This window comes from Schistocerca americana, chromosome 6, assembly GCF_021461395.2.
Source record: "Schistocerca americana isolate TAMUIC-IGC-003095 chromosome 6, iqSchAmer2.1, whole genome shotgun sequence".
NCBI lineage: Eukaryota > Metazoa > Arthropoda > Insecta > Orthoptera > Acrididae > Schistocerca > Schistocerca americana.
The window spans coordinates 151,321,892-151,349,062 of NC_060124.1; the positions used below are offsets into that span (position 1 = coordinate 151,321,892).

General features: G+C 39.8%; 1 protein-coding gene across 1 annotated transcript in view; it reads left to right on the plus strand.

Moving 5' to 3' along the window:
- Positions 1-7,447: 7,447 nt before the first annotated feature.
- LOC124619826 (39S ribosomal protein L14, mitochondrial) overlaps positions 7,448-27,171 on the plus strand; it is a 33,922-nt gene continuing 14,198 nt past the window's right edge. The window contains exons 1-2 of the mRNA XM_047146435.1: positions 7,448-7,660; positions 7,941-8,144. Of these exons, the coding sequence (XP_047002391.1) occupies positions 7,952-8,144 (193 nt within the window). The 5' untranslated portion in view covers positions 7,448-7,660; positions 7,941-7,951. The remainder of the gene's footprint in view (positions 7,661-7,940; positions 8,145-27,171) is intronic.

Genomic DNA, 27,171 nt, shown 5'->3' on the forward strand with positions numbered 1-27,171 from the left:
CTTCCTACATTGTATTATGTGTGACTGTCATGACAGATGGTATTGTACTCCAGTCCCTCCATTTGACACCAACACACACCAAGAGTAAGTCTGCCAATATATTATTAAAGCATTCCGCAAGGCCACTAGTTTGTGGATGGTGTCGCAATATGAAATTATCTCTGATACCAACCTATACTGGAAAACGTTTCTGTGATCAGAGATTATCACATGGGACGCAACGTACTTCGAAATAAAGTCTTCTATAAAGTTATTTGCAATTTCCAGAATTTCAGCAACCTGACAAACTTTGATGAGAGTGTAATGAGTGAGGTAGTCAGTGTAGACTATTATCCTTTGGTTCCCGTTTGCCATCTTGGGGAATCTCCCCAAAATGAGGACTGCACTCCAGTGGAATGGCACAGCTGCTGGCGTAATTAATATCAGATTTTCCAGAGGTAATTGCTGCACATGCTTCCATCTGTAGCATTCGCTCCAGTGACTCACATATTGTCTAATAGATCAGTAGGGACTTAGCCAATTATACCAGCATTTGATTCTATCTAGACTCTACATGACCCAGATGATGAGATCTTGGAGCATCACAGAAATACTTCAGGCTATTTGGCCATCGAGTTGGATGATGAGAAACCATTTCTGCCCCACTGAATCACAGTTTCTCTTACACAATGTTCTATTTATTCGTTAGAATTCTACTTTGGTCAGTTCCCCTTTCTTCAACCCTTCTATGGCCCTCTCAGTACTGGATCTTCCCTCTACTCAGTAGCAGTTTCATTTAATTCAGGGATGACAAAGATTCTATAATGCTCTTGTGTTCTCCGAAATATTTCCTTAAAAAGCAGCTGGTGTCCTTGTGTTTGAGTCCATTTTCGTATGCCACTGTGATTTGTACTTCTGAAGCCACAGTGTCCATCTCACCACTCAACACAAGGGATCCTTCAGACAACGCATCTAGGCTACAAAATTGTGGTCCATCACAGTGGTGAATGGTTTACTAAATAAACACTTCTGAACCCATTGATGGTTCAAAAAACTCCAAGGCACTCTTTCTGTTCTAGAGTAGTTCATCCCAGACTTGGAGAATACTCTGCAAGCACAAGTTATCGCCTTTCCAGGACTTTCCTGAATTTGCACTAGAACTGCACCTATGCCTTAACCACTAACATCAAAGTGCGACTGTACTCATGTCTGCTATAACTTTGCACACTCATAGGATCATATAGATAAGAAAAACCAATTGTGACTACTTGCTGCAACTGATTAAACCGATATGTGACTAACCATTTGCAATGTTAAAATGTGAATGATATCCTATACACAAGTTCGTTGGACATGTGCACTATCTATTTGAAATGTCATATAAGCGAAATGAGGATATATTCAGTTTTTTGTTACTTAATGCAACCTGTTTTCCTGGAACCACTTTGCTGCCTTTTCAATCTTTGAATTGTTCATTTGTTGAACAACATTCACATCATAATGTGATAAAAGTTGTGACACTGGTGTAGATGAAGAATTTATATGGCAATAATTCAGGCGTTTAATCACATAGACAATAAACAAAAAAGATCCCAGTATGGATTCTTGTAGGACTCCATATTTTACTCTGAGTAGGTCAGCTTATTGAGCCTTGTTTAATAGGTTGTTACACTAAAAAAAATCACTTAATTGGTCCTTCATTGAAGTTTCAAAAAAATTGATTGGTACTGTTCCTATAGATCTATAATTTTGGCGCAGATTTCTGTCTCCTTGTGCATCTTCTTATTTTCATGGAACAAAGATTGTTCCACAAAACTTCTGGCATGGAGCCACATAAATTTCTCTTCTTCTTCTAATATTTCGGCTGTATACCATCCAACCACCTTCAGAGTGAACAGGATGACTAATACTCCAGCACTTGCTTCTTTCTTTTAAATTTGTGGACTGTAGCACTGTGCATGCAGCCATAGATACGCAAGGCACCAGAGATACTGACCAGTGGCAAAGAGGTACAACATACACATTAAGTAGATATAATTTCATGCATATGTTGCACCTCTTTGCCGACAACCAACGTCTCTGGCACACTAAGGACACCCACTGAATATTTTTGCATGCTTCACTGACTCATGGACAATCAGATTACTCTCTACCATTTTTTTAAGACACTCAGCTGCCTGTTTAGCTTGTTTGATTTCAGATGACTATATTTTTAGAAATGATGAGCGCTCCTGAAATTTTTCTCATTACTTGGTATAATACGATATCAACAGCAAATTTACACTGGGTTTTCAAAACCAGTCTTCACAAATCGATTTCCCAACGCTTCTTCTGAATGTCTATATAAACACACTAAAATCTATTTTGGAAAAGCGGGTGTAGCTACCGAATTTCTCTTCAATAATCAGTTCTCGCTCTCATGTAAATGCTCAACCGTTTTTGAAACTTCCATTGTTGACATGTTTGTACTTGCTTTTCAAAATATTGGGCTAATCTGGACAGAATGACTTCTTGTGTAGCGAAGGCAAAGAAGAAATACAGAACCGACTAGGAATTCAATCAAGTCCTGTATTTAACTGTAGGTAACCCATTGTGCTAAAAAAAATGCTGGAAACTGATTTCCAGAGGTTAGTTGAGTAAAACCGTTAACAGTCGGAAACCTGGTACTCGTCCAGGCTAGCAAAACCGGTTAACTTATCACATGTAAACATAGCATACAAATACTGCTTCCTAGACTTGGCCTTCCCGAAGTTATATCGCATACGAAGCTAATGAATGAGACTTAGATGAATCTCTTTGTATTGCTTGGTGACTCAGAGACTTATGGATAGGGACAGAATGACAACATTCCCTGGTTGTCTGCTGTTCGTCGACATGCTGAATGTCACATAACATTGTGTCTCAGCTGAATAGTGAAGGTGTAACTTATGGCCGATTCACACTTCATGGAACGCAATATCATGCAAAACATACAGCAACGCTTTTCAAATGTCAGTATTCACAAGGTGATCATTGACACGAAACAGATTTTACTGTTGAGATTTTTTGGGAAGAAAGTGTCATCGAATAACATCAGAAACTAACTTATTTTCGATATGCACACTCATCTTATCATTATGAATTTTGTGTTTTTATGTCTTTTAACTCTGTCTTTTTATTACTTTGCTTTGTTTTCGTGACAAACTGCAACTGTTCCATGATTACTTGGATTTTTTTTTACACTGAGTGTTCTTCCATGAGAGAGGCCAGCTATCTGATTGCAAAAAATGATTTACATTTTGCAACAGAACTGATATTTATGCTGTGTACAATTCAGAACATAAACTGATGAAGCAATTTTTATTAAATAACCTTCCATTAAGTGAAAAAGATATTTCTGTTAACGGACAAAACTACAGTTGGTAATGGCATTATTTGTTACATAGAAAAAAAACGTAATGGATAAGATAAACAGGCTCAGTGTATTCGTTTATTAATATTATTTGTGTGTTTGTATGCATATAGTTTCGCAGCTAAATAAATACTGATATTTTGAAATATTGTGTCACTACTTACCAATTTAGTATACAAAACTGTTCAAGAATATCCGTTATGCAGATAGCTTTGTGCATTAATAGACTTTAACAATGTGAATTCCTAATTCCAATACAATATTCTTATTCTTTGTACCACATATGGTGTCTCATAAGTTCATATACACCATTCAGTAGTGTGCTAAGCGAAATGACATTCCATTCCTGTGAGATCTAGTGTTAATTTACCTTTAAGGTACCGCCTTGATTTGCAAAAGATGGGAATATAGAGCCAATATCAATGAACTACTAATAGTGGTGGAGTTTAAAAAGAGGAAAAGCAAAATCCATAATGGATGCTTGTGACTAAAGTCTGATAAGTTGTACACTCTACTGCAATATGAAAGGATAGGGAAAGTATCAATAATAAGAAGGCAGTACATAACGAGTTTTGCTTCATCCTCTGCAGCCCATTTTCTTTACATTGACCAAACAACGAAACACATGCATTCTTGTCCCTCAATGAAGGTGACTGTTTTACAATCGAAGCAATTTTCACTTATAATTTCATTTTAGATTAACATATTGCCAACTGAAAATGTGTGACATTTGTAATGATTGTACAAAAATTTATTACATCATGAAATTCCACTTGACTAGCCACAGAAAACATAAGTACATGCAAAATATGCTGTTATCCTCCTACATCACCTATGTTTCCCGCCTCGCCCTCTTAGCACTTCTCTTCCAAATCCCTACTTAAAAATGCAGGACCATAATTTTAGTATTTTATCAAGTGATTGCGGTTATCAGTATGATACACATTCATTGAAATGTTAAATAACTTTATGATGTTCAAAATGCCAAACTATATTTGTTTATCTGTATGAAGCTTTTTAGTGGATTAATTACATATGAAGATAGCAAATGTTTGCCATAACCTGTAATGTGAAAATATTTATATATCTAATGAATCATGATGTGATAAATTTTTATACTTCAATTATAAATTTTTAATATAATTGTATTTCTGTTTACGAATAGTGAAAATTTTTTTCTGTGTCCAAGGATTCTAAAATCTAGATAAGCGCCGATTCACACTTGCAGTCATGTCACGCCATGTCAAAACATTCCACACTGCATTTCAAACACTGGTATTCACAGAGGCCGTCGACGGACCGTCACATCACGTCACTTCACTCCATTCACCCATCATGGTTTATGAGGGAGAAAAGTGTTGACAATGTCGTCGTCTGCTGACATTGGAAATTACCTCATTTTCGGTGCGCTCACTCGATTTATAGTAGTGGATTTTCTACTTTTTTCTTATTCTGCTTTGTTTTTATGGCAAATTGAGAATGTCCCATGATATTTAGATATTTTTTTCCCTTCATTGTTCTTCTACAAGCGACGTCAGGTACTTGAAAGCGAAACATGATATAGGTTTTATGATAACAGAACAGGGCAGACATCTACACTGTACTTATATAAATGAGAACATGAGTTAATAATATCTCTGAATCTCGTTTTCACCTTTCTTCACCGAGCATAAAGACCAATTCACATTGGCCGTCAGGGCACCTCCACGCCACGCCACGGCACATCAAGTCAACCAATTTAAGTCATGTGATCTCAACTGTTTTCAACCTATACAAATAACAAAAAAAAACAAAGATCAGATAACAAAAAACTAATACAAATATGTAGAATAACAACTGATTTCAACCTTGATAACCAAGACCCAACGAAAGATCGACAAAGCGAGTATTGAGGACGATAACATGGCTGTGTATTGTGAAGAAAGAAGCTTTGGGGTGACGTGATCTACAATAGATGGTGAGGTCTGCCGTCGAAACTTTGCTTCTGAGAAACCCTGATGTCCATTGTAAATATACCACAATGTGACAGTGACATGACGTGTCGTGATGTGACGGTCCGGTGATGTTTGGAGTGAATCGGTCTTAATTTTTTACTTTGAGATAGCAGTTCTCACGTGGGAGAAAACTATAGTGAAAAATATCAAGTCCTCATACAGCCTTTCCACTGCGCACGGAAACAAAGCGAACAATAAGAGAATAAGAAGATAAAAAAATTCACTGATATAAGAAGTGGGAACGCGGCGAGAATACGCGAAGTTCCGATAGTCAGAATCTTATGTTAGATCACAGTATAACATGACAGTCGCGACACTCACTGCTGAGTTGTTACCTCTGGAGTGACACTAGCGCACCAAGTGGCGAGAAAGGAGAACGTCAAATGCGTCGTAAGTATAACGCCTTCTTTTTTTTTGCATCCCTTTCCTACATGATATTCGAAATATTTGAATTATTTTTTTGTCTCCAAGCGTTTGTGTAAAATCAGAAGACAGAGATGTTTCTAGAAATGATTCTAAAATAAGCGCAAGTAGGGATAAAAATCGTGAATCCAGTGGCGTGGTACAACACATTCGTTACCAAATACTTGTGACATCGGACAGAACTGCAGCTTACCACGTTGATATCAAAAGAATTAAACACACAGATCCACACATAAGAAGCGCATACGTGTACCTCTACACACCATTTATCGTTCAGTGGCCTGCTGCGTTTTAGTCATTGTCACCTATTGCCACAAGTACGACAAGCGGCTGCTAAATAGTGGGATAAATATGCTGTGTGCGTAAACCCCAAGCCCTCAAAGCCAACAACATTCTCAGAAGTGCTGTTATATGTTAAATTTGCCGTTAGAGACATTTCATCCAATGACATATTCGCTAGTTATCAGTATCAGAAAAATGCTGTACCTTCTGCTTTAAAAGGTGGAATATATTGTCACTTATTCCACATACCTCTGCAATGTATGCACTGATGAATGCATAAAACAATCTGACAAAACCTGTATGTCTTAGCGCTGTAATACAATAAATGTTGAGGAAACAGCTTATTTTCGTATTCCCATCTTGCAGCACGTTCCTCCTTCAATGGCAAGCAAATCTGGCTTAACAACAAGTCAAGGGCATCTGATTTTAAATATTATGATCGTACAGTCTACAAAATTTGTTTGTCCTTCTTCACTTGATTCTTCTGATTCAGTTTTTGTTGCTGTCTGTACTTAAAATGATAGGCACTTTCCTTATCCCATAATAGTTTTGAACGAATTCTACAGATCTGCACATCCTGACACTTCACATGCTTATGCAAAACACAAATAACAGCATTTACTCTAACCACCTCCTCATTGAAGCACGTCTGTGTTTACGATTCAAATGAATCTGTTACTGATATATAGAGAGTTGAACTGGCTGCTTCCATGCCATAGGACTCTTTTACAACTTTAGACGGATTTCCGAACCTTTGAGGCAGTTTACCCTTCACCGCCAGTTGAGGTGTCTTATTTGGGATGTGAGACAGCGTGGGTTATTGCATTCCACACGAACTGATTATTGTCTGCAGTCATAAACTGGTTTTCTTCGTAGTGTAGCGAACAAAACTTAACATTATTATAAACGTAACCAGGGTCGCTTTTCATAAGAGCTTCTCGTCTGTTATTCAATAGCCCTTTTTCTGCTCCTACAACGAAACATTAATCATTGATACACATGTAGTGTGCAAGGGAATCCTGAGGATACAGTTTAGTAACATGGTGATACATACTTCTCAGGGTCCTTAGGAAACCCACAAAAAGACACATGAGGGTCTTCGTCTTGTTGTTGCTGCAATTTATTGCTTACAAATGCTCCCGTTTGTAAAAACCATTGTACAAACCAAACTAAACTACTACTATTCGCTTTCGCTTTCACGATCGCACCGAACTCAACGGTTTTAATTACTGGCAGCTTGGCGCGCTACTGGCGCAGTGGACAACAAAGCTGAGGCGAAGTGTCGAGACAGTTATGTTACTCTGTGAGCAGAAACCCGTATATCGGTTCTTAACCGCAGCCAATCAGGAGGCGCAATCGCTCTATCCCGAAATGCTTGTACACGATGAACCAAAGCTTCGCGAAGCGAATGTCACGTCTTTATTGTTATCTTTGGAATAAGCATACAGTCAACAGTGTGTGTTTATTGTTTTGAAAGAAGTGGTTGTGTTATAATAGATTTCAGATGAGGTGCAGGATAATAGGTACATAAAGTGGCAAGGAAGCAAGAGCTGAACAATCTTTCACTAGGACTCACATCTGGTTCTTGCAGGTAACAAAAAACTGTAGTTTACGCATTGCTTCATGTTTATTTGGTACAGTTGTCATGGTATAAGCGATAGAAATATCACAATAGCTTATAGCACATTAGAAAAGGAAATGGCAGTGGGCGCACTTTGCTTGTAAAAACGATTACAGTTTTCTCCCACAGTGTAAATTTCTTAGGGTTAGAAACAGATTGACTATGTTATATATGTTCTAAATATACAGAAAATAGTTTCATGGTTCGTACAACACAGATAGTGAAATATGTACGTTATTAATTCTTCCAGTTGCTGGCAAGATGAACATAATGCAGGCACTCAATGTAGCCAAGCAGGTATGCCAGATTCATACTTCAGCGCGACCCCATCAAATAATCAAGCTTACAAGGATGAGAGTTGTGGATAATAGTCAGATCGGGAAACTGGCCATGGCTGAAGGGAAACCACCAAGATGTATTCATGTTTACAACAAGAAAGGTGTAGGCACTATTGGTATGTATAAAGTATATCCTATACTGTAATGTTTATATGTTTACTGTATTGTTACTGCTCTTAAATGCTGTCTTACTAGTCTGAGAAAAGACAGATGTATCAACTGAACAGGCATTATTGTCATTTACAAACCGAATCATAACTCCATTAACAGAAGAATGGAATCTTTTATGATCTGTCAAAAGCTTCAACTGTGTAAGCTATCAGATTCTTTTAAGGAAGGCAGAGTTCTGTTGGTTGAGTGGGTCAGTAACAATGTGGGTTAAATCCTACCTCAGTGACAAAAAAACAGTTGGATATCACAGATCGAACATGTGCATCGTCTATGTAGGGCAATGGCAACTATGGATCCCCACAGGACTTAGACCTTGGTCCTCTTTTGTTCATCTTTATTAAGCACCTTCTAATGTGTACCAGCTTTGCAATGCATTTTGCACTTTTTGTGGATGACACAACTTATGCGTAACAAAGTGGTCACAATAATCCAGAGGAAATTGCAAATACTGTCTGTCCTGAAGTTCGAAAGTGTTTTGATTCAAATGGACACACAATAAATGGGAAAGAGACACCACAGTTCCTTCATTTCCGTGTGAACAAAAAATTTTCATGGCAGGTTAACATTAAGTGTGGTAGTCAAGAATTAATGAATGTGGCATCATATAATTTCCTGGGTGTACACATTGATCATATCTTTCACCCTATTTTTTTTTTTAAAAACTTAGTTCAGCCGCTTATGTTGTCCATATAATTACTTACATTTGTGATACTGATGCTGTTAAAATGGCATACTTCACCTGTCTCCACTTACTATCTTATGCTGTTGTATTCTGTGGCAATCATACACAGATAACAAATTTTAAGCTCTCAAAGCAGGATAATTAGTGATGTGCAAGGTTCACCGTGCACGTTCATGTAGAAACCCGTGTAGGTAATTATGAGTTCTATTATAAGAATCATTCTCTGCACAAATCAAACATCTCATATTAGAGGCACAATATGAGGAGAAATCTTGACCTAAACTCTGAACTAAAGGACTTTAGTATTGTGCAGAAATAAGTGCAGTACAGAAGCACGAAATAAGAGCAGTACAGAAGCACAAGAATGCTCTCCCTCTTCAAATTAAATCTTCTGTCAGTGAACAACTGTATAAATGTACCTGCAGCTCTGCACCATATGTGACAATACAATGCCCATGAACTTTGACTTTGGGAACAACCTGATTCTTGCACAATTTTTACTGCAACCCTCACAATTTGTTTTATAAGAATAATTATTTAGTTAGTAGAACATATTAATTTACAATTAAGTATTTATAATCACATGTTGTTCTGTATGTTTACAAAGTTTGTATTTTCTTTTAAATGTCTGTTAACCTGTCTTATTTGTTCACGTTACATACATTATTTTATTAACACTATATTATCTTCTTGAAGTACTGTTATTGGTCAGTTTCTTAATAAATGTTCTTCGTATGAATATTTGACATAACTTTTGATTTATTCTATGTCCAACTGAATCACTTGTTAACTGCATACATGGTTTCGAATGTTCATTATGTTTCGAATGTTCATTATCCCAATAAATAACTTTTGAGTTTTTCATTGTTCCATATTAACACTCTATGGACAGAATTATGAATCAATAAACACAAAAAATTAGAATCAAACAATGGAAAATCCAGGATGGAATGTAACAGTATTATGAGAAGGAAAGTTGCTACTCACCATATAGTGGGGATGCTGAGTGGCAGATAGGCACAACAAAAAGACTTTCACAATTAAAGCTTTTGTCCAATGGCCTTCGTCAACAATTGTCACACATACGCACATACACTCACTCACACAAATGCATCTCAAACACATGACTGCAGCCTGAGGCAACTGAAACCACACTGTCATATTAGAATCGTTACATACATATTACATTAGGCATCTAAAGATATGGGTGAATTACATATTGGCTAGTGAATATTTACTCATATGAAAGTACTTAAGAAGCTGAAACACTTGACTTGTATAGTTATTATTTCTTATGAAAGTCCAGAAAACAGTTCTTTTTTTTCCGATGCACAAATGAGCATTATATTCTTCTGTCAAACAACTGATGGACTACCTTTGCAGTTTGGCATTTTGCATCTGCCTCTCTTCTCCAACACAATTTGCCAATGACCAACATTGTCTTGGCGAACAAACGGTTGAGGAATTAGTTTAGGTGCATGTCCTACTGTGTTCTTTATGTCTTTGTTCATTCTGCATAGGACATTGGCTATGTCAGCTTTGAACTGACAAAGTGGCCTCTGCTTATTTTTGGAGATCCAAATGGAGTCACTGTCCCTTCTGTACAAGGGCCATGGATTTACTACCACCATGTCAAGGAAGTGAAAAAACAGTTGCATATAGTACTTCATTGATCGGATGTTGATTCTGTATAGTGCAATGAGAGAATCTTATAGATGCATTCTTCCCATAAACCTGTTGTAGACGTAAATAAATGATGGACAATCAACTTCAATTTTTGATTTGGCCTTCCTACCCCATCATTCCACTTTACTTTGGTTCTGCAGCAGAAAATGTAGATGCAAGTACTACAGATCTGTTATCAAACCATCTGGCACACATACACATTGACCGTCAATATCTGCCTCCCATTCATCATATTTGCCGCCTCTGGATCACGGGGTCCCGGGTTCGATTCCCGACCAGGTCGAGGATTTTCTCCACTTGGGGACTGGGTGTTTGTGTTGTCATCATCATTTGGGAAATGCCGAGAATGGAATGGAAATATTCGGACCTTGTACAGCTGCTGATGACCACAATGTTGAGTGCCCCACAAACCAACATCATCAACATCTCACCTTTTTTTTCCCCCCCAAACCTTTGTCAGTTGCCAACACACAGCCAGGCAACCTGTTGACTCTGACAGTCCCCAACCAAAAGATCTTCATGTGAGCAAGCTCTGAAAGGAGTGGTATTGTTGTAAACCCATTGTCAAAGTACAACAAGTGGTTCCATTGTCGGGGAATGACCTTGCAAAGTTGTAAAATGACATTGGCGTTAGCCCCTAAATCTTGCATTCTGGCAAAGGGTAATGTTCCCCACAATACACTTCAGAAATGTACACAATTCCTTTCCAAACACACAAGATATATAATTTATACCCCCATTTGTGAGGTTTATTTGGCATGTACTGTTTGAAGCTAGACATTCCCTTGAACGGCACCATCTGCTCATCAACACATAGCATCCTATCAATATGTAGGTTGTTAAATTTTTTGAGCAAACTGTTTATTAGTGGCCAACCTTGAAAAGTGTGTCTTTATTTGCACCTACATCAGGCATTTTGGTGTTGTCATTGAAATGGAGATTTGACTTTATATCTTCCCACCTCTCTCGACTCATCACACTTGACAAGCAAGAAACACTAAATGAAGGCGACCAACATAATTGAGAACGTGGTACACTAACAAGTGACATATAGAATGCTGTCCCTATGTATTTCACTGACAGTCAGTTGGAGAGGTTTAGCTAGATTCTTCTGTGGAGAGGTTTAGCTAGATTCTTCTGAACAGAATACAGGTTTGTCTGTTCAGTAATATGTTTGAGAAGTTGAATGTCAAAGAAGTGTTTGAAATACTCAACAAGTTCCTGGATTGAAGTAGACTCAGGGATTGAACCTAGCCAGTGTGGTATGTCATGAGCACTGTTGCCATTACTAATATGTCTCCAAACTGGTTTTCGCGTAGTGGCTCCATGTGACACTGAAGCAGCTGAAGTATGTCTGCATCAGGAACACTGGTATCATCTTCACTACTTGCTCCTGAAAGTGTCAAAACATATACTTTTTGGTGTCTTTTTAAAATCAATAAAGCAGAAACAGTACTACCCTAATGCTGCAGTACAGCCCTGAGATAAAAGCAAATACCTTACCATCTTCAGAACTGCTGGTTGTTGCTTCACTATTTGTTGACTTGCTTGTCTGTCTTACTGAACGAGTCACTCAGGCAACTGTCATCGCTCTCTCCACTAACTACACGAGCAACAGCAAGCCCATTCTTTCCATAACATGCTGCAGCTTTCGTGATCCAAACAAACAACAGTTTTGTTGCATATGCGTAAGTTGTCAAATTTTTAACGCTTACAGGTTGTATGAGCCATGTCTACAGTAACCGTTTTTCATCCAGAAGTACATCAATATTACACACATCATACAATATTTATGTAAAGTAGATAACTTGCATTCTTCAAGATCAGTAGTACTAAGTAACTACAGCTGAAACACACATGGCCACACTCGCGGAACTCATTAGAGACAACTGTTCAAATAGTTGACGAAACTGCCACAGCGCAGGGCCAGTTTCGACATCTTTTGTCTGAAGCGTCACGCATCTGCTGTGCTTGGCAACTGCATGAAAATACTTCTTGTTAAGCGCATACGGCAATGTATTCTAAGCTTTACAAATTTGTTGTGATCATCAATAGAGGGTTAAAGTGGTGCAGATGGCTATTATTAATTAATCAGATAGCTTATGCCCTGGCACTACATTATACCAGAAAAAAATTATTATGTTATAATGTCATCAGAAATTTAATGGAGGACAAGTTAATCACTTGGTGTAAGTCCTAGAGCATGTGAAAGTTGTGATAACCATCATTCTAATATTTCGTGTAAGTATTAGGGCTGTATTTAAACGTGTCAAGCTGAACTGACATGTGGAACTTAGCACCAAGATTGGTGAAAATCTGATGTGTCAGAGGAAAATACAAAATGAAAAGCTTCTCTGCTATTGTGTAATATTGGTTTAGGCCATGATGTAAATATTAGGCCACGATGTAAATACAATTGGTATTTATCTGTTGTGCAGAACAGAACCATGTAATGTAACATTATGTGAGGGTTAGTGTTCAAATGGGAAAGCAGTGACTGATAAGGGGGTGAGACAGGTTGTCTAGACCCCGATGTTATTCAGTCTGTACATTGAGCAAGCAGTAAAGGAAACCAAAGAGAAAATTGAAGTAGGAACTAAAGTTCAGATGGAAGAAACAAAAACTTTGAGGTCTGCCGATGACATTGTAATTCTGTGAGAGTGAGCGAAGGACTTGGATGAGCATTTGAACGGAATGGACAGTGTCTTGAAAGAAGATTATAAGACAAACACCAGTAAAGCAAAACAAAGACAATGGAATGCACTCAAATTAAATTGGTGATGCTGAGGGAATTAGATTAGGATATGAGTCACTTAACCCATTAACTTACTAATATTTTTCCCTATAGTCAACCCTACATTACCATTTAAATTTATGGAACTCAGCATATTTTGTCTTGCACACTTTTCTCAAAACTAAATAATTTTTTGATAGGCATTCTTTATATAGCCTATCTTAAAATTTATTGAAGTGATGAACAGTGAAGGTAATACTGTTTCAGAAGTTTTTGTTGGTGTCGGTATACCCGCAACCATTCAGGCACATGCAATGCCACTAAACATTTCTCACACTCGTATCATGTGTCACTTTTCTTCTTCCATGCTTTGCACACAACCCAATTTCTGGAGGTTGTTTTCTTGATGAGATTGGGGGAGGCAGATAAACCCAACAAAATGTGCCCAATTTGCTGCCTGCAGTCTAACTGCGGAAATTCCAGATTAGGTCCGTCCACATCTAGTGTAGAATGAGATTTTCACTCTCCAGCGGTGTATGTGCTGATATGAAACTTCCTGGCAGGTTAAAACTATGTGCCAGACCAAGACTCAAACTTGGGACCTTTGTCTTTCGCGGGCAAGTGCTCTACCATCTGAGCTACCCAAGCGCGACTCGTTCCCTGTCGTCACAGCTGCACTTCTGCCAGTACCTCGCCTCCTACCTTTCAAACTTTACAGAAGCTCTCCTGCGAACTAGCACTCCTGGAAGAAAGGATATTGCGGAGACATCACTTACCCACAGCCTGGGGAGGTACTGGCAGAAGTGAAGCTGTGAGGAAGGGGCATGAGCCGTGCTTGGGTACCTCAGATGGTAGAGCACTTGTCCGCGAAAGGCAAAGGTCCTGAGTTCGAGTCCTGGTCCGGCACACAGTTTTAATCTGCCCGTAAGTTTCATATCTAAGGTAGTCTGATGGAGTGATGTCTGCTCTATTGTGTCCTCAGCCAGCTGAATTGTAAACTGACTGAAATTAGATTTTTTCCTCTGTACTTTGTTTAGGAGGACATATGAATTGAAAATCCCAATGCTGATCAGGTAAAAGAAAATTTTCTTACGTCCTTCGGCATATCTTTTCATGAGAGGGAAAGATGACAACTGCTGGTCCTGTCTGACAACTGCATTCAGTGAATTGTTGTATTGTGCAATTTCTTGGAGTTTCTGGACTGAGGTTTTGGTTTTCATTACAGTTTCTCCTCTTGCTGTCGTAAGTGACACCTGTATGAATAGTAGATAGAATATTTGGTTCTTTTTTATCCTTCCACTTCAGAGCCATACGCTTGTGTGAAAATAACACTAGAGTCTCTCCTTTCTTAGTGTAGATTTTTGAAACTGGTATGGCATATTTAGCTCTGGGGATCTAACTGTCCCTATGGCATTTGTGCTCATTTCAGTGAGCCTTACAAGCAATGGTGAGGTAGTATACCAGCTGTCAACATATACTGTATGACCATTGTCCAAATACTGTTGCATGAGGTCCATGACAACAGCTTCACTAATCAGGATTTCTTTGTTGCTTGGTTTAGGCATTTTTCGTGTGTAAATATCAAATCCTGATCGATAACCACGATTTGACTCACAAATTTTGGGGAACTTTATTCCAAAACATGCCCTTTTTTTGGGGACTGAATTGGATGTAGCAAAGTCTACTCTTAATTTCATTAAGCTTTCATCAGATGCAATATCTTCCTCAACATTATAAATTCTTTGGAAATTTTGTTTGAGATGGTCAGTAAGAGTATGTAACTTGTTCATATAGTTTGCATGGTCAGCATTTTCATTATTTGCAATATGAAGGAGCCAGAAAATGTGTAAGAATTTCCTGTAGGGCAAGATGTCAGAAATGAATGAAGTATGAATTGATTTCTTTACAGACTAATATGAATGAAGTGTTGGCTGCTTCAACTGTGCCCATAAAAGTACTTACTTATTTACTCCCCGACTCTACAGCCCTTGAAGGGCCTTGGTCTGCATCACAATATCCTGCCATTCTATCCAGTCCATGGCTTCCCGTCTGCATCCTCTGACACTCAGCTTTTTCATATCTTCTTCAATTCCGTCCACCCATCTCTTTCTGGGACATCCGTTCTGTGGTCTGCCTCCAGCCTTGCCATCAAAAATCTTCTTATGTGTTCTGTCTTTGTCCGTTCTGACCACGTGTCCTGCCCTTCGCAGTCTTCTTATTTTAATGGTGGTGACAATGTCAGGTTCTTCAAAAAGTTGTTCTAATTCTGCATTCATATGGATGAGCCAACCTTCTTGATCGTGTATTGGGACATATATTTTATGCAGAACCTCTCTCTCCCAAATACTAAGGATCTTTTCCTAATTTGCAGTCATGATCCATGTCTCGGCATCATACACAACACCTGCTCTTATAATTGCTTTGTAAATGAGTATTTTAGATTTTCATGATAGAAGCAAGCTCCTAAGAATGGGTAATGTGGCAAAGTAGCATTTGTTGCCTGCTGCTACTCTAGCCTTCACCTCACTGCTGATGTCATTTGTCTCTTTGATAGTCGATCTGAGGTACTTGAAGTCTCTCACCCTTTCAAACCTTTTGCTGGCTATCCTGAGATTTGGTGGGTTTCGCTGGTTGGTCATTGCCATATATTTGGTCTTTTCGAAACTGACTACCAGGTCTTGTTCTCCTGTACCTCCCTCCAGTTGTTGATGGGCATCGGCCAGCGCAACAGTGTTTCATGCGAGCAATGCCACATCATCTGCGTAGGCTAGCTACTGCAGTGAACTATTGAAAATGGTTCCTCCTCTATGTAGCTCTAACTGACTTATGACTTTTTCCAGGTTGAGGTTGAACAGCAGTGAGAAGATGTGGTTATCCTGTCTCAGCCCCTTCTTCACTTCAACCTCTCTGAAGATTTTTATTTTACAGTTGGTTTCACTGAGGATCATCATAGTAAGTTTAACGAGCTTCTTACATATTCCAGCCTTTTTCATTACATTCCACGACGCCACTCTTGAGATGCTATCATAGGCCTGTTTAAAATTAATTTAAAACTGGTTTATGTTTATTTGATTTTCAAAACATTTTTTGAATAGGATGCATAATTTGAATATTTTGTTAATTGTTGACCTATTTCTTCTAAAGCCACTCTGATAGTCTCCAATTCTGTCTTCCTAAGCCTCCTACTTAGGATCTTGGAAAACACTTTATATGTAGTATTTATTAGGGAGATTCCTCGATAGTTCTGGAAGTTTAATTTATCTCCTTTTTTATGTATGGGGCACACACTTGCTGTTTTCCACTCCATTGGCATGCTGTCCTCCTGCCAGATGCTCAGTATTACTTTATGTGTCGCTTTCCACAGTGTTTTCCCCCATCATATTTGAGAATTTCCACCTGGATCTGATCTTCTCCAGGTGCCTTATTGTTTTTTAAGGTCTTAATGGCTTGTATCACTTCTTCCAATGTGGATTCTTGTGTTAAGACCTCTGGTCCATAATAAGTATTTCCACCAGATCATCTTGTTGTAATCCTTCTACTTCTGCGTTCAAACAGTGGAAAACCCAGGAGGGAATATCGCAATATTATGACAAGGGAAGTTGCTACTCACCATATAGCAGAGATGCTGAGTCACAGATAGGCACAGTTGTGTGTGTGATAGTTGCGTTTGCGTGAATGTGTGTGTGTGTGTGTGTGTGTGTGTGTGTGTGTGTGTGTGTGTGTGTGTGTGTGTGTGTGTGTTTTGTTGATGAAGACCAGTGGTCGAAAGCTTTGATGAGAGTCATTTTGTTGTGACTCTCTGTGACTCAACATCTCCTCCGCTATATGGTGAGTAGCAACTTTCCTTCTCATAATATTATTACTTCTGGGTTCAGTAACTCTTGAAAGTATTCTGCCCATCTATCAAGTTTTTTATTACTCTCCCCTATTAAGTACCCTTCTTTACTCGTACATATATTTGTTCTGGCTTGAAACTCAGCCTTTCCTTTTTTAATCTTTTGCTACATTTCACATAATTGCTTCTCTTCTCCAAGCTTTTTAATTTCTTCTTTTTTTTTCTTTTCTAGTGCTCTTTTCTACTGCCTGCAAACCCTCTTAGCTATGATGTGCTTCTCCTTATATTTATTCAGATTTGCTGTAGTTCTTCTCTGAAATAATTTCGTTCATACTAAGTTACACTCCTCAGTTCTTCTCATAAATTCTTCATCAAGCCAATCTGGCTTCCTTTTAGCCGGTACCTGTCCCAAAACCTCTCTAGCGGCCTCGAGGATTGCAGTCTTACATCGTTTCCACATTATTTCCGTATGTTCATTTGACGTATCGGTATTTCCTTAATCCTCTTCTATTTTTGTCTGATATGCTCTCCATATTTCTTCTAACTTCATTATTTTAATGTCAAAATTCTTTTGTTTATGGCCTTTTTGTTTGCTCAATAGTGAGATCCTTTGCCTGTATTTAATTCTCACTAGATGCTGGTCTGAATTGCAGACAGTTCCATGTTGGCTCCTAACATCCATTACACCCAATCTGTGCATCCAATCAATCAATATATTGTATATCTGATTTCTAGTTTGTCCATCTGGTGACATCCATGTTTCTTTCTGTATCTTTTTGTGTTGAAGAGATCTACTGTTGACAGTCATATTTTTACTTTAGCAAAATCTACAATCCTAATTCCATTCCCTCTTGATATTTCATAGAGGCTATGTGTTCATGTAGTTGGCTGATAAGCCTCTTCCTTTACTATTTTTACATTTACGTCTCCTGTTAAGATCTTAACATCACGTTTGGGAGTCTGATCAACAACTGCTCTACCTTGCTATAAAACTCATCCTTCTGTTGTTCATCTGCCTCCTCTGTGGGTGCCTGTACATTTATAATTGTTATGTGGAAAAAATTTTCCGTTAATCTTAACATGGACATCCGTTCATTGATTGGTTTGAAACACATCACAGCATGTTTCAGCTCTTTAGCGACCACAAAACCTGTTCCAAAGGCAATCGGTCTCCCATCACTAAAGAAGATCATGAAATTTCCTGAGTCCCTTATGTCACTTCTGTTCCAATTTGCTGAAGAGCCAATATTTTTATGCCGTAGTTGCTTACTTGCGTCAGCAGCTGACGTAAGGCTCCAGCTTGGTATAGGCTTTGCACATTCCATGTTCCTACACATACCTCTTATCCTTTTTTTGTTTGATGGGGTTGTCATCAAAAGATCTGTGTGGCTTGCCCTTTGTTATCATTTGCAACAATTGATTTTTACAGGGGAAGATTGCTAATCTTCTGCCCAACCATTTGAGGGGTTGCCCCTTACAGCTCGTTGGGTAGCTGGCTCCATTTTCAGCCTTTGTAGATTCATCTGTTGATTGCAAGGCAGCATTTGTTGGTTGGGGGTACCTCTGCCTTTCTTCCAAGCCATTGGCCCTCATACATGCTGGTTTTGGTCTGCCCCAGGTATTTTATTCCCCTGGTACATTCCATATCCGGAGGATGTTCCCCTATTCACCACTTGGGGAGGCACCCGATGGGGGACAAGCAACCCCACATGGGGCCCATAAGAAAACATAAAACAAAATATGCTTGAATTTCATCAGATGTAGTAGGAAACCAATCAGTTTGATTTCAAAGCAGGATATTTTTTGGTAACATATTGTCATATGACATATAAAGAATAGTTCCTACTCACCATATAGTGGAGATGTTGTCTCTCAGATAGGCTCAACGAAAAAACTGCCAAACAAAGCTTCTGATCAAACAGCCCTTCATCAGAATTATACAACATACACACGCATGACCACAGTCTTTGGCTGTCAAGGCCAGCAATGGGAGAAGCAAACAGGGTGGTGAGAATAAGGAGTAGCCTGGGGCAGAGAGGGAGAGGGATAGTAGATAGGGGTGGGGGGCGGTAAAGTGCTGCTTATGGGAGCATAGTGGGATGGAGGGGGGGGGGGGGATGAGGGCAGTGGAAATAGGAGAGAAGTAAAAAGAGTGTAGGTGCATTGATGTAATAGAGGGCTGTGTAGTGCTGGAATGGGAACAGGAAAGGGGATTGGTGGGTAAAGGACAATAACTAATGAAGGTTGAGGAGGCCAGGAGGGTTATGGGGATATAGGCTATATTGTTGGGAGACATCCCACCTGCGAAATTCAGAAAAACTTGAGTTGGTGAGAAGGATCCAGATAGCACAGGCTGTGAAGCAGTTGCTGAAATGAAGAACATTGTGTTGAAACTTCCTGGAAGATTAAAACTGTGTGCCGGACCGAGTCTCGAACTCGGGACCTTTGCCTTTCGCTGGCAAGTGCTCTACCAGCTGAGCTACCCAAGCATGACTCACGCCCCATCCTCACAGCTTTACTTCTGCCAGTACCTCGCCTCCTACCTTCCAAGCTTTACAGAAGCTCTCCTGCGAACCTTGCAGAACTAGCACTCCTGAAAGAAAAGATGCTGTGGATATATGGCTTAGCCACAGCCTGGGGGATGTTTCCAGAATGAGATTCTCATTCTGCAGTGGAGTGTGCGCTGATTTGAAACTTCCTAGCAGATTAAAACTGTGTGCCGGACCGAGACTCGAACTCGGGACCTTTGCCTTTCGTGGGCAAGTGCTCTACCAACTGAGCTACCCAAGCACGACTCACGCCCCGTCCTCACAGCTTTACTTCTGCCAGTACATTGTCTCCTACCTTCCAAACTTTACAGAAGCTCTCCTGCGAAGCTTGCAGAACTAGCACTCCTGAAAGAAAGGTTACTGCAGACACATGACTTATGTCTGCAAGGTTTGCAGGAGAGCTTCTGTAAAGTTTGGAAGGTAGGAGACGAGGTACTGGCAGAAGTAAAGCTGTGAGGACGGGGTGTGAGTCGTGCTTGGGTAGCTCAGTTGGTAGAGCACTTGCCTGCGAAAGGCAAAGGTCCCGAGTTCGAGTCTCGGTCCGGCACACAGTTTTAATCTACCAGGAAGTTTCATATCAGCGCACACTCCACTGCAGAGTGAAAATCTAATTCTGGAAACATTGTGTTGGGTGGTCCAACTGTTTCTTGGCCACAGTTTGTCAGTGGCCATTCATCCGAACAGACAGCTTGTTGGTTGTCATGCGCACATAGAATGCAGTACAGTGGTTGCGACTCAGGTTGTATATCATATGACTGTTTTCACAGGTAGCCCTGCTTTTGATGGGTTAGGTAATGCTTATGACTTGAGTAGGTGATGATGGGAGGATGTATGGTACACGTCTTGCATGTAGGTCTGTTCCAGAGATATGAGCCATGAGGCAAGTTCTTGGGAGCAGGGGTTGTGTATGGATGGACAGGTTGGAAGGATTATTATGGTCTGTGAAGGCCTCAGTGAAATCCTTGGTATGTTTTGAGAGGGACTGCTGATCATACGGATGCGACAGTCACGAGTGGCTAATCTGTGTGAAAGGGATTTCTTGGTATGGAATGGGTGACAGTTGTTGATGTGGTGGTATTGCTGGTAGTGGGTATGTTTGATATGGATGAAGGTACTGATTTTACTATTTTTGACGTGGAGGTCAACATCGAGGAAGGTGGCTTGTGGTTGAAATCCCTTTACATAAGGTGGGAAAGGAAAAGGACACACTGAAGGATGGATCCGGATAATCGTATCATTTTTCCTTCGACAGTTCACATTTATTTACAGACCACATTACACTAACAAACTGAATATAATATTAACCATGCCAAAGAATGAGCAACAGGACCTTTTCTTTTTACAAATAATTGGTTTGAGCTACTGATCGAAGGCCCCATGCCACAAGCAAGAAGTCGATAACAAATACAAAATTGCAAGATAATAAGGTAAGACATTTCTTAATTAAAACAGTCTGGCCTTGGGATAATTAAAAGAAATTAGTCTCCCAAAATCTTAAGGACAAATCACCACTTATGACTTATAAGGATCTTAAATAAATTTAAATTAATTTCAGTATTAATCAGACTAGCCTTTGAAAGGAACATCTTTAGCTGTGATTACCAATTAGCAGATCACAAGAGAGCTTGTAAATAACAGCGTAGGCTAAACAAACTTAAGAAATATGCTGCTAGAAAATCTCCACTAGGATAATGTCGGGCAGCCAAAAACACCATGGTGCTGCATAACAGCAACTGCCCACCCCCACCAGGTAAGTGTTACCTCAAACAGTAGACCTACTAAGAGATGCTAACATGAGCTAAGTTATAGGTTAAGAAAATGTAATTCGCCCACTCCTTAATAACTTAGTGGCACAAAACCTCCAAATCTGCCATAATAATCAAAGAGTAACATTACTCAAAATTGCACTGAGCAAACACCGCATAACAACATAAAACAGTAAAATGATAGCACAATAAACCTCTCCTGCAAAATAATTTAATTGAATGAGGTGAAATCATTAATCTCAGAAAGTTACTTAAAATCGAAAAACAGTCAGTAAGTCACTCAGGCTACACAGCCAGAGACTTGTTTTTGCCAAAACTGAAATTTCTGTGAGAAATAGAAGCTTACCTCTAGGTGGTGGTACATAATTACTAGCATTTACAAGTAAGGCTCTCTTCCATGGCATTTAGATTTTAGAACGATCTAAAACACAGTTTGAACACCATACATTAGTTCAATAAATTTCCTTAATTATGTTAAAAGATTAAATAATTAATCCAAGGCATGAAAAACAACCACTTAATAAACCAACTTTACCCCAGAGCTTATGAGCAATTTAACAACACTAAATACCCAATTTCATTAAACACTAGTTCAACAAGTGACCTGATGGCTCACAGGAAAATAACATGGCTTTAAAAGCCACCAGATTTAAAGTGTCAGCAAGCTTGTGGTGTAAACAAGTAACAGTAAGGTAAAACTTAAAGTAGCACCTATAATGGCAAGCAGCCATTAACCATTTAATGGATCAAACTCAAACAGAGCAGTTGTGGTTAACAACAATTACAACAGGTAAAAAAATTTTTAGATGCATAAAGTGAGAGTCACAGACATGGGTATATCACAGCATGAGTGATACCAACCATTGCTACATCAAGAGGTTGTTATTCTATAATTTCAGCTCAATGCAGAATGCCAGCATCCAGAAGCACACAGCATGGACATCAGGGAAGACAATTCAGCTGAAGCACACTTAAAGGCATGGTGAAAATTTTGTTGCAGCCACTAACGGTACACTCTTAACTAGTCAGTCCCCGCACAAATAAAGCCAGTGGCCCACGGACCCGAAGGGCTGACCATTGTCTGTGTTTCCCTCTTACCACATACCCAGACTTCCCAACTTCACATGCTCCAGCATGTTTTAGACATTCTGCCAGCGATAACACACAGAAAGCTAAGGGTAACTCATGCCACATAGCTGGGCGCAAGAAAATGGAGGGGGAAGAAAACAGGGAAATGAAGCCACCACAACACAGTTGGATTGAGAAGGACCTGGTGAAGCGAATGGGGGAGGAGGTCTTGCGGTTCTGGAGGAATGTGGATAGGGTGTTCTCACCCTTGAGCCAAATCACAAAGGATGTCATAAGTGAATCTGAATCAGGTGAGGAGTTTGGAATCTTGTGTGGTTAGAAAGGACTCCTGTTGATGGCCCACAAATAGGTTGGTAAAGGAAGGTGCCATAAGGATGCCCATAGCCTTAACCCAGATTTGTTTGTAGGTGATGCCTTCAAAGGAGAAGTAATTGTGGGTGAAGATATAGTTGGTCATGGTGACTAGGAAGTATGTTGTAGGTTTATAATCTGTTGGGTGTTGGGAAAGATAGTGTTCAATAGTGGCAAGGCCATGGGCATTAGGGATGTCACTGTGAAGGAAGTTCACATCAATAGTGACATGCAGGACACTATGTAGTAAAGGAACAGTGGAGAGCTTGTGGAGAAAATGGTTGGTATCTTTTATGTAAGAGGGTAGGTTGCAGGTAATAGGCTGAAGGTGTTGGTCTACGAGAACAGAGATTCTCTCAATTTGGGGGTGGGGGGCACAGTAACTGACCACAATGAAAACATCCTGGGTGGTTGGATTTTTAGACTTTAGGAATCATGTAGAAGGTAAGAGTGTGGGGAGTGGTAGGGGTGAAGAGAGAAATTTACTCCAGGGAGTTCTGGAATGTGCCTAAGGATTTAAGGAGATACTGGAGATCCTGCTGGGTTTCTGGCATGGGGTCCCTGTGGCATGATTTGTAGGTGGATGAATATACAGGTAGTGGAGTCCTTCTGCCAGATAATCCTTGCGATTGAAAACAACAGTGGTGGAGCCTTTGTCAGCAGATAGAATTATGAGGTCAGGATCAGTTTTTAGATGGTGGGTTGTGGTTCTTTCTGTGGATGTATGGTTATCTTGCATTTTACAGATGGAGAGGAGATACTACAAGGTGATTTAGGCCTGATTGACACGGTTTTGCAAAACTGTATTAGTGAGGTTTCAGGACTGGTGGAATGTAAACAGATGGAGGTCGTTGTGGAAGAAGGAGTTGCAGCCATAGATGGGTAATTTGGTGGTATGGTCATTTGGGGGGTATTCTGTGAGCTGAGCAATGTTGCAAGAATAGTATTTGGGATTGTGCTCTGCCAGTAAACCCTACCAACCAAAGACCTACTATGTTGAACCTGCCTCACTCAGTTCACTTCTTCATCCAAATATTATCCACCTCCACTACCTTCAAGTCCCCGCCCAATTAACTGTCCAAGTTTCTTAAGCTATAACCTTGATTCACTATCATTTCCCAAATCCCTCAACATGCAAGCTGACCTTACATCGACAGAAAGACATGCAATCAACCACCTAAAAACTGATCCCAGCCTTATAATTCTACTTGGTGACACAGGCTCCACCACAGTTGTTTGAACTGCAGGGATTACATGGCAAAAGGACTTTGCCATGTGTCAGATTCATCCATCTACAAACCCTGCCACAGTGACCCCATTCCAGAAACCCAGCAGGATCTCCAGTCTCTCCTCAGATCCTTAGGCCCATCCCAAAACCTCTGCCTGGAATCCATCTCTCTCCTCATCACTACCACTTCCCACATTCCTGCCTTCTAAATGCTTCCTAAAGTCCAAAAACTCAACCAGGATGCTCCATTGTGGCCGGTTACTGTGCCCCCACTGAGAGAATATCTGCTTTTGTAGACCAACACCTTCAACCTATTACCCAGAACCTACCCTCCTATATAAAAAATACCAACCATTTCCTCACTGACTGTCCACAGTTCCTGTTTCTTTACCACATGAAGCGCTGCTCATCATTATTGATGCCTCCTCCCTTTACACCAACATCCCTAATGGCCTTACCACTATTGAACACCACCTTTCCCAACGCCCAACAGATTTCAAACTTACAACCTCCTCCCTAGTCACCATGACCAACTATATCCTCACCCACAATTACTTCTCCTTTGAAGTCATCACCTACAAACAAATCCAGGTTATGGCTATTTGCACCTACATGGCACCATTCTATGCCGACCTATTCATGGGCCATTTACAGTAATCCTTTCTAGCCACTCAGAATCCCAAACCCCTCATCTGATTCAGATTCATTGATGACATCTTCATGATCTGGTCTAAGGCTGAGAGCACTGTAGCTACATTCCTCCAGAAGCTCAACACATTCTCCCCTATTTGCTTCACCTCATCTTTCTCAACCCAACAAGCCACCTTCCTTGATGTTGACCTCCACCTCAAAGATGGCTACATCAGTACCTCAATCCATATCAAAACTACCAATCACCACCAATACCTCCATTTTGACAGCTGCCACCCATTCTACAGGTTGTTTCTGTAAGAGCCTGCAAAAATTTAACAAGACATAGAGGAGGCTCCACTGAACAATTTGAGACAGGGATCCTGGTGTCGGAGAAGCCAGCTTAAGCAGATAAAAGGAATAAAATGACATTGCTGTGTACTTTTTTATCTACATGAGTTACAGTTAAGTGTGAATACCATCATTGACACAATGAGTGTACCATTTGTACTGTGTCTTATAAAGTGTGCTGAAACTGATGGCCATCAACCTCAATGCAAGTATGACATCGTTGTACAAGATTCTGACGCACCCTGACAATTATACCTGGTGTGTTTCAAATCGCATCACAGGCAGCTGCAATTCTGGCAGTTAATTCCATCTCTGTATCCAGTGGGGTTTTATACACAAATGACTTTAGGTATCTATAACTGCCCACATCGTGTTGTGCCGACTCCACTGTACCTTGAATGGATTTTTAAGTTTGTTTTATATGCCCGACTTCTAATTTCACCACACAAGTCTCCAGGGTTGAGCAGTTATTGCCCGATGACGACACGCAATACAGTTTGTTAAAGTGGAGTTCGCCGTTATTAATTATGTTTTTAGATTTAATTTTATTACTCATACAGAGACTCAACGTTTGTTTAACAGCGCGTCGTCAAAATAAGTACGAAATGCTAATGTCTTTGCAATACATAATGTCGACTATTGAGTTAAAGTTCATACCTATTTTGCCATTTTAGAGAAGAGAAACCTTAAGCGCTTCTGCTTCTATAGCCTCAGTATCAAATGTTCACTAATTTCAATTTACTTCCTATCCCAGTTCAGTATTTAACAGAAATTATATATCAATGTCATGTCAGAGATATTACGTCGGTTCCACACTAACGGAATAACACGTAATTGTCATTTAACATCACTTTTATTAATAATACTTTTTCTTATGACATAAATTTTAATGAATGATCACTATCTAGGAGGGAAGAGGGATTGATCCTAATCATGGGAAAATAGCTTTTAATGAGCCCGCAATCATTACTTAAATAAAAAGTCATGTTCAAGGATGATATGCGAACAACTTTTGTTACGTCCGTTTTCACGTATCTGTCAAAACTAATCCTGTCGCCCACAGTTCAAATTAACACTCATGTTAACCCCTTTTGTCGGAACATCGAATCATAACTATTATGTGAAAGTTTATTCTAGTCCCCGAATTAATTCCTTTCAGATACGCGCACGACCGAACAGCACAACGGAACACAAATGGCTTGTTTTAACAACCGAACAACGCAATGACGTTACATTATGACAATGTCCGCCCAATGAACATCTCTTTGACTTTATCTTCTCTACTCTGCTTAATTAAATTGTTCCTAATTACAATGTATTCAGCTATTTAATGAAAACATCTAACAAAAAATAAAATAAATTTATCCCAAAGTAAAAGATTCGTTATATATCCCAATACGAAATAAAGGGGATTCAGGTCAGATGACCTCACAGGCCATGGAGTAGGACCACCCCTTCCAATCCAGCGACTAGGAATTACAGCATTGAGGTGGTTGCGGACAACCACACTGAAGTGAGGTGGTGCACTGTTATGTTATATCCTCATCCTCTAACAAACAGCCAAGGTTATGTTCTCCAACTCTGGTAGAACTCTTGCACAAACCAGAAGTACAGGTGACCATTCAGATGGCCAGGTAGAAGATACGGGCCAATGAGAGTGTCGCCTACAGTTCCAGCCCAGATATTCACAGCAAAATGTATTTGATGGTGTGACTCTACAACAGCGTGAGAATTTTCCTCATCCCACACATGGCTATTCCTGCTGTTCAAAATACTATCATGATCAAGTGAAACCTCATCAGGAAACAGCACAATTTGGAGCAAGTTGTTGGAGCAACTACTGACACAGTGTGACTTGTGGTGCAAAGTCAGTTACAAGCATTGCATTGACATGTGGATCGTGGAGTCTCACCACACACTAGTATGAGCAGCACCCACTTCTTGTGCAATACAAAGAGTACTTGTTGTGGGGTCCAGCACCACCTCTTCAAAATCAGATGTGCAAGTGGTCCTCATGTTGACGGGTCCCTTGTTTCTTCTTTCCAATGAACCAGTCTCCCACAGTAGTAGA